The 17,317-nt window shown below is 43.9% G+C and overlaps 1 protein-coding gene across 13 annotated transcripts in view; it reads left to right on the top strand.

Moving 5' to 3' along the window:
- SH3KBP1 (SH3 domain containing kinase binding protein 1) overlaps window positions 1-17,317 on the top strand; it is a 322,979-nt gene that overhangs the window by 160,448 nt on the left and 145,214 nt on the right. For all 13 annotated transcript variants that reach the window (XM_087860197.1, XM_087860193.1, XM_087860198.1 and 10 more), the window contains one exon: window positions 4,704-4,807. In XM_087860197.1, coding sequence (XP_087716323.1) covers window positions 4,704-4,807 — 104 coding nt within the window. The remainder of the gene's footprint in view (window positions 1-4,703; window positions 4,808-17,317) is intronic.

The raw sequence follows: 17,317 nt of genomic DNA on the forward strand, positions 1-17,317 counted from the left end.
TAGGTCTGCCCTGCATTTCATCCTTCTGACACAGGCAGGTGGTCCCCAGGCCACGTCTGGAGAAAATGTCAGAAGTAACCCTGGAAACAAAATTAGGGGCTTCTTCTAATTTTCTCCTTGACTTTTATCAATGTTTCCTGTCTTGCAGTATGATCTCAGGATATCGCCATGTCCCCTAAGCATGTGGCAAGGATCCATTTGATTAACTTAGTGGGTTCCTTGAAAATCTCAGATGATTTAGACCCTTGTAGTTGTACTGGTGTTCTGTCTTAGGGGATATGAGATGTAAAAATATATAGGCTCTGTGAGTGTTAAAAGTTTTCAGTTGACCCAAAGACTTCTTCCACCACTGCATTATTTGTTGTTATATTTTTGTGGTCATCGAATGAATTGGCCTAGTAAAGTTTTCACATGTTGTAAGACCCTAGAAGGCACTAAAATATAGACGAGTGTGCTGTTTCTAAGGATGGGTCACGGCACCCTTATAGTTTCTGCTCTGTCATTTTTAGAGAGTGTGAGTGGACTTCATTTCCTCCCCCTCCAGCCTGTTTTCTTTCATTAAAATATCCAGCAGCTCTAGCCTCAGTATCCAGCAGCTGTAAGGAAACGCTCCTGATTTGTGGTTTTTCACTTCCTGGTTTCACATCTTAACCATGTCCCACGTTGGCCCAGCGAGTCTTTCCTGCAATCTCAAGACCCATAGCTGAGAATTTTTAAGAATAGTCAGATGTGGGAGGCAGTGGCTCCGGACTTGCATCCACTTTCGAGCTGTAAGGCCTCTAGTAAAACACTCAATCTCTGTGTCTCTCCTTGCTCGTTAAAAGGGGGTTCGGCGTGAGGATTAAGTGGGGTAATACATATACAGTACTTAGCAGTCTCTGGCATACAATAAGTGCTCAATAAATGCTAACTGTTATTATTTTATTACGCAAAGCTGGTCATGAATGTAAAGGCAGGAATGAACGAGGCCTGATGGGGCATTGAGAGCGTGCCTGCCTTGGCGTCTGTGTGCCCGCGTTCCGACATGTGAACGCGTGGCCAGGCGTGTGTATTGTGTGGCCATCGTACAGCATGGCAATAAAGGAGAGACATGTCAGGTATGCCCTGTGAAGTCTGCGTTGTCCGTACATTTTTTGGCAGGCTGTGTGCACCTCTTATTAGCGTGTATGTCCGTAAAACCTGTGTGTATTACTTCTTGCGGTTATGTCTCGGGAGTTAAGTGGTCCTGCCTAGAAAACACACACAGTGACAAAGGATGGTGGCAATGGCCCTGACATGAAGGAGGAAAAACATATGTTCTCTCCTCTTTCTAGTTGTTCTGATATCGATTTGTTTTGTTGGCCATGATCAGCAAATGCATTTAAATTTTTTTAAAGATTTTATTTATTTATTTTACAGGTAGAGAGAGAGAGAGAGAGAGCACAAGCAGGGGGAGGGGCAGAGGGATAGGGAGAAGCAGCCTCCCCACAGAGCAGGGAGCCTGATGTGGGGCTCGATGCCAGGACCCTGGGATCATGACCTGAGCCAAAAGCAGTCTCTTAACTGAGCCACGCAGGCATCCCAATGCATTTAACTTTCTTTCAAGACTCAGTTTATTCCGTAGAGAAAAAGCCGAAAGTAATGTGTGAAAACTTGAGTTCATGTGGACTGGGCTGTGGGTGTGAATGTGGTAGATCAAATTCAGGGATTCTAAGCCATGGCCTTGGGCAAGTCATCCTTGTTTTTCTCCAGTTTATACCAGCTATTGAAAGGAGATGACATTGTTGTCTACATACCTCCACAAGGAAGGTCAAGACTGAGTAGTAAACATCAGTGAAATGCCAGGAGGGGGGAAAATGGCCAATGACATCCTTAATCTCCCTTACGTTTTGGATGGATAGAGGCAACTGAAATGCCATGTCTCCTGACGTCGGCCACCCACCTTGAACTGGGTTTTAGATTGGGTAGATCTGGCAAACAGGTTTGGAACGGTGATGTGCAGAAGTTGAGGCCTGGAAAAACAGCAGTCCGGGAATTTGGGTGAAAACCTGAGGCTGTTACACAGTGTCGCACAAAGCAGTTAAGTACAAATTGCAGAGAATGTGGGACAAGATGTGAACAGAATCGTGGAATCTCCAGCATTGGAGGAGAGCTCTGAAATCAGGCCGAGGAGATACTGCCGCTCATGAGCTTGGTGTCCTTGGATAAGTCACTGCGCCCCGATTTTCTCATTTGCAAAATGGTTGCTCATTCTGGCTCCTTTCTTTTTCTTTTTAACTCATGTGGTTGTCAGGATGAGATTGGATGACGGATACCGGCAGTGCTTTAGAAAAGACTGCAAGTTAGCCCAGTGCCAGAGGGAATACTGTTTCTGCCCGGGATCAGGTCAGGTGGCCTTTACCATCAGCGACCTCTGCATATCCTGCTGTGGGGCTCACTTTTCTTGGTTCTGTATGTTGGCGATGTGTTTGATAGGACTTTATGCCACCGATGAAATGACCTTCTTAGAGGCTTTTAAGAACTATTGATTAGCCTGGCACACAGAAACTAGTAAACGTGTCATTCTTCCTGATACCAGACAGGGCTTTATAGAAGTCAGAGATTTGGTTTATAGGCAGAGATTTGGTTCAAGAGAAACCTGATTATTCTGTTCCAGGTCCTGAGTCTGCGGTGTTAGTCTATCCTTGAAGAATACATCACTCTCCCTTTCACTGTTTGCATAGCATCGGGTTAGATGCTGCTTTTTACAGAGGGTTTTGTGAAGACACGAACTTACATGTAACTGCGTCTTATGATTTCAGCCAACACTGGGTCTTCAGGTGTTATTTTCAAGTCACTCTGGTCAGGACTGGTAGCTTCTGTGCTTGTGAATGTTAGGTTTCAGAGATTTGTCATGTTTACTTGTTCTGTGTTTGGATTGTACGTGCAGTTTGCTTCTAATATAACATCTAGCAAATAAGGCGCTTCACGATTCAGAGTAGAACTTCATCTTAAGAGGTGTATATGGGGGCAGGGGAGTCACAGGGAGGAGGAGGTGGGTGCCGAGATCGCCCCGTCGTCATCGTCTTGGCCTTCTGAGCCAGAATGAGGCATCTGTACCCTTTACAACAGGGTGCTGGATTTGCCTCCCGTTGCATCGGACACCGTGGAATCACGGTAAAGCTCTTGGCCCCGGACTAGCACTCTTCCTCACTCCCCCCGGGGAGAAGCCAGATGGGATGCGCCCTCACTGCCCGGGAGAGCCGGGCCCTCTGTGGGTCGCCCTGTGCCACCTGCGGACAGTGCAGTCAGCACCTGGCAGTTGGCCCGAGAGCTCTGCATCTCATCAGGCCCAGGCGGCTTGTGGTTTTGCACGAAGGGGTGGAGTATATTTGTATAGTCGCCAGAGATGTGATTAGACAAGATATTGATTCTGAACCTCTGCCCCCTTTCTTCTGTTCAACTTGGTTGTTCTGTGGTGAGGTTCAGGCAGAGAAAAATGGAGCAGAGAGAACTAGGCCACTGGCTTTTGAAACATATTGATCAGTGAGCCCATCAGATGTAGCAAAGACCTTCCCCTTTGTATGATGCCATGCTGCGTGGGGGCCTTAATGTGGCCTGGGAGCACTCCTGCAGGGATTTGCTTTCTCAGGGAAAAGACTAGAAAAGGAAAAGAGTCACTGTAGGCAGTATCCAAAAATAATGCCAGCATTTCTAAATGTGTTTCCTTGAAGTCGTTGATCCCTTTGGTTTTCTAGGCCATGTGGTAGCAGGAGGGAAGAATGTGAGGTGGTCAGCCTTGAGCAATAAACTTCGGAACAATGCGTGTCTCACTTCTTCTCTGCTATCCACCTCTCCCCGGCTTGGGCCTCCGCTGCTGCCTATCTGTCTCCCTACCCCACCCCCATCCCATGTACCACATGCATGTTCTTTCTGCTCCAGTGCATGTCTGTGGTGTGGACAGTTGCATCTGTACTTGAACCAGCTCTAAGCCAGGGTCTCCCAGTCAGGCCGCTCTGGGTGAGCGAGATGCTGTGACCTTGAGTCCTTGTCTTCCGGTCAAGTGAAGTGTGGTCCTGGCTCTTATCTTGATTTGCCTGGGTTGGCTCTGTCTGAGCAGCCAGGGATCCTGCTAATGGGTCCCCTGGGACAGAGGGAAGAGGACCGAAGTGGATTTGTTGAACCCCTATGGGGCATTTGAAATGGCACCAAGGGCAGGCTGCAGTCTAACTAGCCTTTGCTTATCAGGCCTGAGTTCCAGCATGTTGAAAGGGTGATGATTAGTAAGAAAAAGGCCAGGCTACTTTATCTTTTCCTTTGCACATTTGGGAACAATTTCCTCTGCCTTGCTAGCATTAGAAGCAGACCATTCTTTTTATTCTACTACATCACATCAGCTTTCATTAAAACTCGACAGCAGCAAATACAAAGCCCCATCCGTGGAAAAGCGTTTAAGGCAACACTGTGCTCCAGCGCTTCGGGGGTGGGGTTTTTGCCTTCTGCGCCAACGGATCGGTTTCTCATATCCATGCCTTTCTGACCCAGCAGCTTTTTAAAGACCAAGAAGCATTGCTCTGCTTTCTCCCGCCTCTCTCTGAGACCAGGGCTGCTCTGCCTCTAGCCATGTCCCAGAGAGCATATTTGAGACAAGTCAGCTTAATTTGCCTGCATGCCTAGGAAGCCTCTCTTTAAAATCTAGGTTTGAGACAAGAGCTATATCTAAGTATTTTGCTTTTCCCATTCAGGTGAGCGACGGAGGCGCCGCTGCCAGGTGGCATTCAGCTACCTGCCCCAGAATGACGATGAGCTTGAGCTGAAAGTTGGCGACATCATAGAGGTGGTAGGAGAGGTAAGTGTGCCAGGCGGCTGAGTGAGTGACCTCGTGGGCGGTCAAGACCCACCCCTGGTTGGCCTTGCTGTGGCAGATGTTAGAGCTTAAAGACACCTTAGACACTATCTGGCTGAGTCTCTCCTCAGAGGAAATGGGTTCCCAGGGAGGAATGCAGCCAAGCCCATTAGGAGCAGGTGTGGGCCATTTGAAATTCCAGGCTTTCTCGCACAGTGTACTAGGCGCTTCTGAGGTTCCAGCCCACTGCCACAGCTTTTCTCCTCTGCTTCAGTTGCCAGTAGACTCTGGCTCTCCAGAGTGACCCTGAGCCATCTCTAGAGGGTGAGTTCCGTATTCATCATGGGGGACACTGTGCATTCAAGGGGAAGGAAAAGAAGTGACATTTATAGAAGACTAGTATGTGACAGGCGTGACAAGATTCTTTACACATTTGCCCATTGGGTGGCCCATCACAGGCACTTCATTTTGTGGATGAGAAAAGAGGCTCAAGAGGCCCTAGAAGAAGGAAAAAAGACCCTGGAAGAGTCAGGGCTGAGAGTTGGAGCCAGGTCCAGCTGGCTGGAGACCAATTGCTCTCTCCACTGCACCGCATTCCCTTATTGCTGCTTCGGTCCTGGGCCCTCGGGGCAGCTCTCCTAGTGGAGTGGCCCACCACGCACTGGCCCGGGCCTCTCAGGCTGGGCAATCCCGGGCTTCAGACTTAGAACCCAATCATTCATTCTGATTCAACACATGTGTCTGTATATAGAAATACAGGGCTCCGATAGCTTTGGTTTCATGAGTACCGTCTGACCTTACAGAAACCCATGATTTACAAAAAAAGGAAGCTAGAAGTCAAGGACGGGATTAAGTGAACTGTGGCGGGGGTCTAAGTAGCAGGGCTGATGCTAGCCACCAGATTCCATGATGCTCGGACAAACATAAAGTGAGGGTGCGTCAGAGTTTTATTTAACTCATTAACGAGGGGATCTGCAAGAAGGTACGGTTGGCTCAAAGAGAACTGGGGAAGAGCCAAGTATTTGTAATGACTGAAAGAGAAAATACAGGATGAAGGTTGCTAAAGCAGATGCAGAACTACATGGTATCCTACAGGGCGATATGCTGTAACCTTCCAGGTTGTCTCTTTAGGGGATAAGGCACGTGTATGTCTGGCAGTCAGGATTTATTTTCATTGCCATCTGAACAGAATCACTCTCATCACTTTTGGTTTTCTGTCAGTTAACTTCCGCACTAACGGAATCATAAATAGCAAATAGGGTGTCAAACAAAGATAGGTGTCTCTGGAGAATCAGCTACTGGGACTCCCAGTGTGGCATTGGGAGGACACAGAACAACGCCTATCACCTATTTCCTAGTTTTGGAGAATTTGTATTAATATGTCATTCATCATTTTTTGAGAGAGAGTGTGTGTGTGCAAGCAATCAGGGGAAGGGGCAGAGGGAGAGGGAGAGAGAGAATAAGCATGGAGCCTGACTGACTCTGGGCTCGATCTCATGACCCCGAGGTCATGATCTGAGCTGAAATCAAGAGTTGGACGCTTAACCAACTGAACTACCTAGGCGTCACTCATTCATCGATTTGTATCCCTGTTGCCAAGCAGGGCACTTAGGAGACATTTGTGGAAAGTTGAATGAGTGAAACATGAACAGGCAGCAGAGTAGAACATTTATGCCAGTAGTAAAAGGACAAATTTCTTAAGAGCGAATCCATGGAAGAATTCCAAAGGAAATAATAAACAGCATGACTAATTAAAAAAAAAAAAAGAGTTAAAATTTTGGTATAATTTGAAGCGACTTTAGCTAAAAAAAAACAAAAAAACCCAAAAAAACAGAGAACAACAAATAAGAAACATTTGCAATAAATGATCATGAAAAGTTACTATATATATATATATCACATATGAAATTATATTAGGAGGGTACTATGACAACGATAAAGGCTAGATAAATCTGCCATAAACACAAATCCCGCAAAGGGAAAGAAAAATCTTTACCATGAGGAAATGTTCCACCCTGCTATTAATTAAATAAATGCAAATTAAGACAATAATGGGTGTTGCTTTTGAGAATCCTAAGAGAACATTTTACAGTAAGGCCGTTGGTAATGCCGAGAAGTGGTGACTTCGTATATCTTTATGATCCTAATATGAAGCTATTTAGCAGGGTATGGCAAGAGCTGTAAAAATCTGAATTAACATGCTTTGAGCCAGTAATCTCACTCCCAGGAATTTTTCCAAAGAAAATGGTTAACAGAAAAAAATATGTGAAACACGTTAATTGCTTGTGATAATGAAAAATAATTGAGAGAAAATAGTTATGTGAATTAAGTGATATTATTCAGCTAGAAGATTGTGAAGACATTAAGATGGTAAACCCAGAGGTCTTTCCATCTGTATTTTATTACAATACTCTGCTATGTAATTTTCTGTTAAATTCTGCTAACCTGAGAGCTCTTCAACAGCAGGGATCTGGTTTTGGTCTATCTTAAATACGTGGTACCTGGAAGAGTGCCTGAAACCTAATATGTACTTTAATAAATGCTTGCTGGATAAGTAAGCGAATAAATGGAAGTATGAAAAGATTTTTTTGCAAAATAAATGAACAGATCAGGACACAAAATTGCATACAGTAGGACACAGCCATGTAAAATTCATCTCCGTGCGTGTGATTGAAGACCGTAAGGGAACAAGAGTTGAAAATGGTTGTGACACAGAAGACAGTTTTTCCTTTAATGTTGTAGTAATGTTTTACGAAATACGAATCAAGATAAGGAAAATTATTAACACATTTCTGAGAGATAGTGCCCACCCTCACCTGCCCGTTGGCTGTAGGGAAAGCAGGGGCATGGATTGCTGAAGGAGAGGAGGGATCGCAGGTGTTACTCTTCACGCTGAGATGATGTAGGATGTCCCCGTCACCAGCAGGACCAGTTTTCTGTTCATTCACAGCCAGTGCAGTGCCAGGCTTCATGATGGGCTTGCTTCTCAAAGGAAAAAGGAAAAATATGTAACCTAGGATATTTATGTAAAACAAAACATAGAGGTTGGCCTTTCAAACCGTATTTTAAAAACTATATTATCAAAAATGAGTTTTCCCATTATGTCAATTTACTTGTAATATTGCAGATATTGGGCTATTGTCACTGTATAATATAAAATACGCCTTTTTATAATGGATGTATAAATGCCAGTGGGTATTTTCTCATTCCACTGAAAACTAAAAATAAACATACCAAATCAATAAAAACTCTTCAATCACAGAGACAGATTGAGGTAAGCCCATAGTATTAGCTTTGCAAGACTATGAAACCAATCAATCTATTGGGCAATAAAAATATAACAGATGATATCGTGTATGTGTGTCTAAATATATTATTGATTGATCAATGGATTGATCCTACAGTATTGCAAAGCTATACACACACACCCCTTACCTCAAAAGAACAACAAAAAAAACCCAGACAACTCTTAGGAGGATTTTGGAGGTATGGATCAAGTAGAGAATCTTAAAACATGATATTTTATATATATTAATTACATTAGATATATATCTTATTTAAGACAAATTAATTAAGATAATTGATATCTTATTTAATTTTGCCTGAAAATATAAAAATGTGCATTCATTTGCCATTTGTCACCATAAGCTCATAGGGTCAAGGCGTTTTCCTTAAATATGGGTTTGCTGGTTTGAGTTCCATCCTCTCTGCATCCATAGTGCCTCCTTCATGATTTCCATCAGTTTCTTTAAAATGGATTGACAACAACACAAGGGAAGCAACCGTAGTACCCACTCCTTCTAAAGAAAGTTCTGCAGTCCACTGCCCCCCACCGCCCCATCTCTTCTGGTTGTCTCATCCACACCGAATTTGGCAGCAGGTTGTGGTTTTTTTTCTTTTTTAACGTTCACATCGTTCACCATTATCCCTTGTCACCACTAACTTTGTCTTCACACTTACCTATTTTTTGAGCCACGTAACCACATGGTGGGCTAACAGAGCAGCGGGCTGACTTAGGTTTGTGTAGAGGCAGCCTGACCCCCATCTGGCAGGAGTTGACTGCCAGCCCCTAGCGCTCAGCCCGGATGGGCCTGTGCAGGGTGGCTTGGAGAAGGAATGGGGAATGCACGGCTGTCGGGGCTGAGTGCACCTGGCAAAGTCACCTTCCTCTGAAAAGCACAGAGCATGCCTCTGCCTCCTGGCTAGAGACAGGGACTCTGCTCTCATCATTAGATTCATCTCTGTGAATCTAAAAGAACTGGGATGCCAGTTCGAAAGGAAAAATAGCAAACTGAGTTCTTGGGTTTTTTTTTTTTTTTAAGAAAATCACTTGTGTCTTTTTTGTCCAGAGTGGAGAGGACTGATCAATGCAGGTGAAATTGTAATTATAAGATCAGAGATGGCATATAGACAAGCTTGTCAGGAATAGTGGCATTTGAGGGCCTCTGGAGTTTCAAACCTGGCTTGTTGGCCCATTTTTTTTGAAAAGTTCACTGAAGCCTCTTTGTTTTCCTGTCTGTGTTATGTAGAGCCTGGAAAATGAGCCACTTTTCTTCTTGTGTCGGATGAGCTTGGTCTCCACCAGTCTGAATGGTGGCCCACAGAATATTCTGAGATTCTTGCTTCTCTTTGTTCCTTGTGGTTTGTTTTTGAGGTATTTTTCAATGGTCCCTAGTAAGGCTCGCTGGAGACCAATGGCTTTCATTTCAGATTTAAAGCCTGACCTGGCCTTATAGTTTGCAAAGATGGTAACTTGCGCTTTTAAGAAACTTAGGCATCTTCTCGTACCCACAACAGCAGGTTTGGTTCTCTCAGTTTGAGTTAAATGAGCTATTGAAATTCTTCAGAAGTTTAACTCAATCAGACAACCTTTGTGGGTATGGATGGGCAGTTACAATATTGTGAATTATAATAAGAACTATATATATCTGGTCTCTGTCCCATTTTTGGCACAGAACTCCTAAAACTCTTGGAACTTCCTTAAAGAGTGATAAAGGTGTCTTTCCTTATGATAATGAGGTAACTATTGAAACACCTAAGCAAAGGGGCCGGTTGCCAGTGGAGCCAACAGTACGGTTACAGGGTTGGAACTTTCAGTCCCATCCACTGACCTTGGCGAGGGGAGAGGGGCTGGAGGTCGAATCAGTTGCCAGTAGCCAGTGAGTTAATCAACCATGCCTATGTAATGAAGCCTCCATAAAAACCCCAAAGGACAGGATTCAGAGAGCTTCTGAGCTGGCGAACATGTGGAGGTGCGTGGAGAGTGGTGCCTGGAGAGGGTATGGAAGCTCTACGCCCTTTCCCCGCACCTCGACCTGTGCATCTCTTCCATCGGACTGTTCCTAATTTACTTCCTTTTCTAATAAATCACTAACCTGCTAAGTAAAATGTTTCTCTGAGTTCTGTGAGCTGCTCTAGGAAACTAATTGAACATGAGGAGGGGATCACGGGAACCTCTGATTTATAGCCAGTGGGTCAGAAGAATAGGTGACAACCTGGACTTGTAACTGGCATCTACAGTGGGGGGGAGGAGTGGCAGGGAACAGAGCAGTCTCACAGGCCCGAGCTCTTAATTTGTGGGATATGCAGCTGTCCCTCGGTAGAGAGTGTCAGAATTGAGTTACATGGTAGGACACCCAGCTGATGTCTGAAGAATTGCTTGTTGGTGTGGGGAAAACTCCCTCACCCCCTACACACATTGGAACTGGGTCCAGGGACCCCAAATAGCAGGTGATGCTCATTTTATTCTTGGTGCGAGAACTTCAGACTTGCCTTTTGTTTTATGCTTGCCCATGAGAAGTCAAGTTCATTTAAAAGCTGATTAATTAATAGGTGATCCAAGCATACCTAAATTCTCACCCATCAAGGCACCCCTTGCTTTAGAAGGTTTGTTATCTTTTCAGAAAAAGAGATAACATTAATATAAAACTTTGTTTATTAGAATGTGATAATCCAAAGAGCTTAGGCTGCTTTACAGTCATTTCTTCCAGTGATTTTGGGTAGACATGTCTGATGATGTAATTTGCAGAGGTGACAGAGCGGGTTAAGGAGAGGGAAACCAGGATTAGAAGGAAAGGTCATTAGATTAGCGTCATCAGCCCACAAAACAGACTACAACTGTATAAACGCAACATATTTGCAAGTTGAAATGTATTTATAAGAGATTTGCATAGCTGTGGGATTTATCAAATATTTGAGTGCTTACTCTGTGACAGAAACTTGTTCATGGATATTCAGAAATTTATTGAACGGGATCTCTGTCTTGAAACATGCTCAGTATAGTCAGGGAGGGTAAGGTATGCACAGCTAAGAAGCTAACTAAGAACCCGAGATGGTACAAGAGTGGCGAACGATGGCATTGACAAATGAGGAAGGAATTTAAAAACAAAGGCACTCAGTGAAGCTGATGAAGATGCTTCCTAGAACAGGAAGAACTTCAGCCGCAGGCATGGGGAAGGTGAGAGGTGTTTGGATTCATTCAGCAAGCACAGGGAATATTGTGAAAGGTGCCGGGCTAGTCTGGAGAAGGGAGGACAGGGTGTTGATACAGCCCTGCTCTGGAGTCAGGGATGACCTGCGAAGCTTCTGCAGCGGGTGTGGCATATTGGAAGCAAAAGCCGGCCCCAGCAATGAAACGCAGGTGAGATAAGTGATGGTGCATCCTACACTGAACTTTTTTTTTAAAGATTTTAAAATTTTACTTATTTCTCAGGGAGCGAGAGAGCGCGCACAACCAGGGGGACCTACACTGAACTTTTTTTTAAAAAGATTTTACAATTTTATTTATTTGTCAGGGAGAGAGAGAGAGGGTGCGAGCACAAGCAGGGGAGCGGCAGGCAGAGGGAGAGGGAGAAGCAGGATACCGACTGCACACCCAGGCGCCCCTCCTACACTGAACTTTTAAAGGAATACCCCCATTTGAAGGTTTCTTACGTATGGGTGTTCTAAGATTAACACAACGCCATAGATAATTTTCCCACCTGTGAAGAGTGGGGGGACAAAGCTTCAGGATCTTGATTCATCAGAAAAGTTATCTTGTTAGCTGGATTTACTCTTTGCTCATATTTTCAAGTTGGAATGATAGTAAGGTCTTAGCATAAAGTCGTTTAGGACTGTGGGAACCTGTAGACTAGACCGTAGCAATTTTGAAGGACAGGACTGTCAAACGTTGCTGAAGGATGTCGAGAAAAGCCCTACCAAAAACCGTTTCTACTGTGAGGCGAATCATGGATGTGGCTCTGTCTTATTGGGCAGACTTTGCTGAAGTCTTAAATAGAAATTGTCTATGATTTCGTCAATAATTTCCCTTTGAATTGCTCTGCAGATTTCTCTTTTGAGGGGCCTCTTTCATGTGGAAGAGGCTTATTCTCAGAAGAACGTGGGAATAAAAAATCACTTTCCTTTGTATACGGAATGTTGCAGCTTTGCCAGAAAGAGGTAATCAGACAATGAACTATACAGGAGTTGGGGGAAAATATTGGCCCTGGCATTTAGGACTTAGATAACACCTGTCAATTTGGCACAACCAGCTTTCATGTCCCCAAATCAGCAGGGATGGTTATTTTTAAAGTAACTAAAATGGAAAATAATGTAGGTGTTTATGCCTTTAGGGAGTGGTTCCCTTAAAAATTTTTTTCACTAATTCCACTAATAGAAAAAGATGTTTTCTGGAAATAATTTGCATTTTTTCAGCAATATTTAAAAGGTAAAACTACATGTTAGAACATTTACATGAAGTTCTAGAAAAGGTGAAATCAATCATAGCGATAGAAATCAGGTGAATGGTTGCTTGTGAAGACAGACTGACTAGGAGGGGGTACAAGGGAATTTTCTGGAGTGATGGAAACTTTCTGTATATAGCTAGAAGTGTGGGTTACACAGGTGCATATGTGAAAACTGATTGACTTGTACTGTTAAGACATGTGCATTACATGAATTTTACTACAATTTTAAAAACTTTAAAAAACCAAGTATTTCTCTGGCATTTAAAAAATTTTGAAAATACTTTCCCTTACCTCTCAAAGATGGGAGAAAGGGCCAGTGAGGAAATTCTTATTTAATTATTTCTGAATAAATTTTTTATTGAGATATAATTGACATAAAACACTGTATTAGTTTTAGGCATACAGCATAATGATTTGATACATGTATAGAATATATTGTGATGTGATTATAACAGTGAGTTTAGTTACCGTCCATCACACACATAGTTAGAAATTGTTTTTAAGATCTACTTTCTTACCAACTTACAAATATATAATACACTACTATTAACTATAGTCACCCTGCTATACATTACATCCCTGGGATTTATTTGTGTTATAACTAGAATTTTGTACCTTTTGACCCCCTTCACCTCTTTCACCCACCCCCCAACCCCTGCCTCTGGCAACCACCACCAGTCTGTTCTCTGCATCCATGAGTTTCATTTTTTTTTTTTAGATTCCACATAGAAGTGAGATTATATAGTATTTGTCTTGCTCTGACTTATTTCACTTAGCGTAATAGCTTCAAAGAACTAGAAAAAGAACAAATGAGCTGCAAGATTGGTAGAAGGAAGGAAATAACAAAGATCAGAATGTAAGTAAATGAAATCAAGTCTAAAATGATAATAAAAAGATCAGTGAAACTAAGTGTTGGTCTTCCAAAAAGATAAACTAAATAGATCTTTAGCTAGCCTCACCAAGAAAAAAAGGGGACTCAAATAAATAAAATCAGAAATGAAAGAGGAGAGGTTACAAATGATAACACAGAATGACAAGGGATTGAAGGAGACTACTGTGAGCAATTACTCACCATCACGTTGGACAGCCTAGAGGAAATGGATAAATTCCTAGAAACATACAACCTATAAAGTCTGAATACATTTTGAGGAAATTTTTAGTAATGTTAAGGTGTGGGCCTTTCCTTAAAGCTTGACTTTTCCATTTACCTTTCTGGAAAGAAGGGTGTTTACAGCTCTGGGAACAATGAAGCTGACCTCATTTGCCTGTGTGCCTCTCCCTCCCCCATGCTTCCCTCACAACCCCCCTCCAGTGTGCTTCTGACTGAGGTTTGGGCTACAAAGGGTTAATTGCATGTAGCAAGCTATAGCAGCCCTTAAATGGGTTTTTCTGTCTTGCTACTCACACCTTGAGGTAAACTTTAGACTCGGTAAAGCTGTTGTTCCCTTTCTCAGTCAGTTTAACAGGTAAAACTTCAACGCTGTTAAGTCGAAACTATTCTGAATAGCTGTGGGCTGCGTGGTCATCTTTGTATCCACAGGCATCCTCTCTGTAGTGCCTTACACATGTAGATAATGTGTGTAAAATTGGGTGGAAGTGTTGAAATTCATCCAGCTGCTTCCCCAACTTCCAACAGGGCTAAATAGCTAGACATGAGCTCCTTGGGCCCTGAACCCACTTAGCTGCTGGTGACTGCGAAGACACGGGGATTTCAGGGCCCCCAACACAAACTGTTGAAGCGGTTTTACTGGGTCTTTCTTTCTTGAACACTGCCAGGTGTCAACTCCCCTGTTCCCAGCTCTGGGCCGAAGGTAGAGATCTCTCTCGGGACAGAGCCCTGGGCTCCAGAGCTGGCTGGGTTGGGCCCAGGGGCGCAGGGTGGGGAGCTGTGCTCAGCCTAGAGCCACTGCGGGCAGCAGGCTGTGGATGAGTGTGTGTGTGGGGGGGGGAGAAGGTGGGCATCAGTTCCCCTTTATTACTCTCCTTGGGGCAGAAATGGTAAGCCCTTGGTAACATCCGTAATCCACAAAGGGACACATTTCTTTCTGTCTTTTAAATATAGAAACAAACGCAAGCTTGATTTCGAAGCAGGGGGTGCGCAGGCTCTGTATGTTCCTTTCTTTGTTGCAGGAGCTTCTCAAGCACACTGTCTTTGTTTTGTTCACCAGCGAATCTGCCCCAAGGTCCTAGAGCAGCGCAGGATAGGTGCTTATTAAATGTTGGTCGAAGAGGGAGGGGCACATAGACCCGGGCATGGTGGTACTTAATTAAGAACAGTGGCTAACATCGTCCTGTCTCTTGGTCCCATTGACTCCTCACAGCAGGGCAGATCCTTTTGTGGGGGGCCCAGGGCTTCAGAGACCCCCATGGAGGGTTTCCCCTAATGATTTCCCTGCTTTTCATTCTTAGTCATTCAGAGTGTGAGGTACTATGCTTAACTCCTTGAATGAATGAATGAATGAATGAATGAATGAACGAATTAATGTAATCACTCTAGGCTTCACTGTCTTCATCTTAATACAGGAAGTTGAACTCTAGAATATTGCCGAAGAGGGATAGTGGGAGAGTGAGGATCATTTTTTTTTTTCCTGGTATCTCTAGCCTGAATCTTACAACGAAAGCAGCTGGCTATAGGAAGAAATGGTATTGAGCAGTTCTCACTGGTACAGGGGCCAGACACCCACCCCCACCGCCATGGCGCCAGTCATGAGAAGTGTACCCCCCAGGCAATGAGCGGTGGTTTTACTGCTTGCCCCTCCACTCACAGTGTGGCTAATGACAGACCTCTGCTGCTTCCCTGTTGGCCACTCCTCTCAGACTGTGCTGTGACACCGATATAGGCATCTGGGGGTGTGGAGAGGTAAAGACACCCCTGCTTTCCCAGCAGGCAACTAACCAATCCCACACATCAGGAGTACTTCCTTCAGGGATCTCAGGCTGGAGCCGCTTATTACTGGGAACAGGGATGGTTTCACTGTCAAACTGAGTCAAATGGAATTGGCCCAGCTGCCCCGCGCTGTTGGGGATTACGCTCAGGACTGCTCCTTTGCAGTCTGTGCCCTTGCTTTTTCCCTCCTGCCCCGTGATTCTGGGAGAAAGAAGGTCATTTCATGGTTCCTTATTCAAGACAAGCACAAAGGATCCCCCAACCACAAATCCAGTGACTATTTCTATTCAGGCTCATGGCGAATTTTCCCAACCGTCCTAATCCTATAAAAAGCTCCTTGAAAGAATAACACATATCAGTTGAGTTGGCATAGAAACATGGAATGGTTTCAAGTGAAGTGCTGTTAAATGCCACGATGTGGTATTGAATAGTCACTGGGACAGTTGTGCATGGATGTCTGGATTCCTTCCCAAAGATTCTGTGATCACACAGATATAATTGCCACTCGGCAAGCCTGCATCCCATAAGTTCCCTAACAAATGCTCCAGACACCATTCTGATTGTCTCCATTCCACAGGTTCTGTCAGCTTCCCCCTTTCTGGAGTGTCTCACACCCCGCCCCCCCCCGCCCTACTTATATATACCTACCATTTCTCCTCTTCAACGCCAACCTTAATTTTGATTTCTTTTTTTCTCAGAGCCTTCCTATAGCATCCCCCATCTGGGTGAGCTCAACTTTGTGTAACAAGTTTGTGCTGAGTCATGGCATTTTCCCATCTATTTACCTCCCACCGCTAGTTTTTAGTCACGCCCATCCTCTCCCCTCTTTCAACCACGTGCCCTTTCTACTTTGGTAGATTGTCAATGGCTTCAGGGGGAAAAAAAGTCGTGTCCTGTACAGTTCTGTGTCCCTAGCCCCTAGTGCAGAATCATAATACATCTGTCTCTAACACTGATTGAGTGTATTCATTATCCCCATTGTATAGATAGGAACCAGGGTTCGGTTTGGTGAGAAATTTGAATGAGGTCATATAACTGCTGAGCTTCAGTAGGATTTCAACTGGGCTTTCGACTTTAATATTCTTTATCTTTTTTTGTTTTCATTGTTTTAGCTGTTAAATTGTATTTATCAGTTTGAGTTGGTGTTATATGCGTGTGGTGAAAAAAAAAAAAAGTCCAAAGATTCAGGGTCTCTCTTTCTGTTATATTGCACTTCGTGAGTAACTTAATACTTACTTGTTCTCAGAATGCCCTGTTATTTTCCTTCAAGAAGCCACCTCGCTGTTCTGACTTCTGACTTCTGCTGTTCTGTTAGTGGCTCCATCACAAAATCTTGGGATGGCTTTTTACCTTCCTCTTGCTCATCCCAGCTAATTGGTGGCTGGTACCTCAAAGGGCCTTCAAATCCATACCTGCCTTCTCCCTTGTCACTCCTCCCCCAGATCTAGCCCTCACTCCACTACCCAGAGGACTGCAGTCTGGCTGCCCTCCCTACCTCCCTTCCCCCTGTTGCACTTCATCTTAGGGTACTCCAGAACCCTTCAGAAACTTGCAGGGAGTCCTTCTACCTTCTGATTGAGTTTTTAGCTCAGGGCTTCTTAACTGTTTTTGTTAGGCCATCTCATTAGTTTGGGTAGTCTGCGGAAGCCATTGTCACTTGTTAAATAATAATTTTAAATGCTTAAAATAAAACATACGGTTACAAAGGGAACCGTTGAAATAGCTATCAAGCTATTTTAAAAGCAAATATTGGTATGAAAGTCTGTGTAATTTCTTATTATAATTAATAAATAATTCTGTAATGAATACATTAAATAACAAGGTCCCGAGCAGGTGTGGTAACTGCCACCACTTCGTGGTAGTCATGGGTGCAAGCGATATCTTGAGATACCCACAGCTTCT

The sequence above is a fragment of the Ursus americanus genome, chromosome X, assembly GCF_024610735.1.
Source record: "Ursus americanus isolate L20-20 chromosome X, mUrsAme1.1.p, whole genome shotgun sequence".
Classification (NCBI taxonomy): domain Eukaryota; kingdom Metazoa; phylum Chordata; class Mammalia; order Carnivora; family Ursidae; genus Ursus; species Ursus americanus.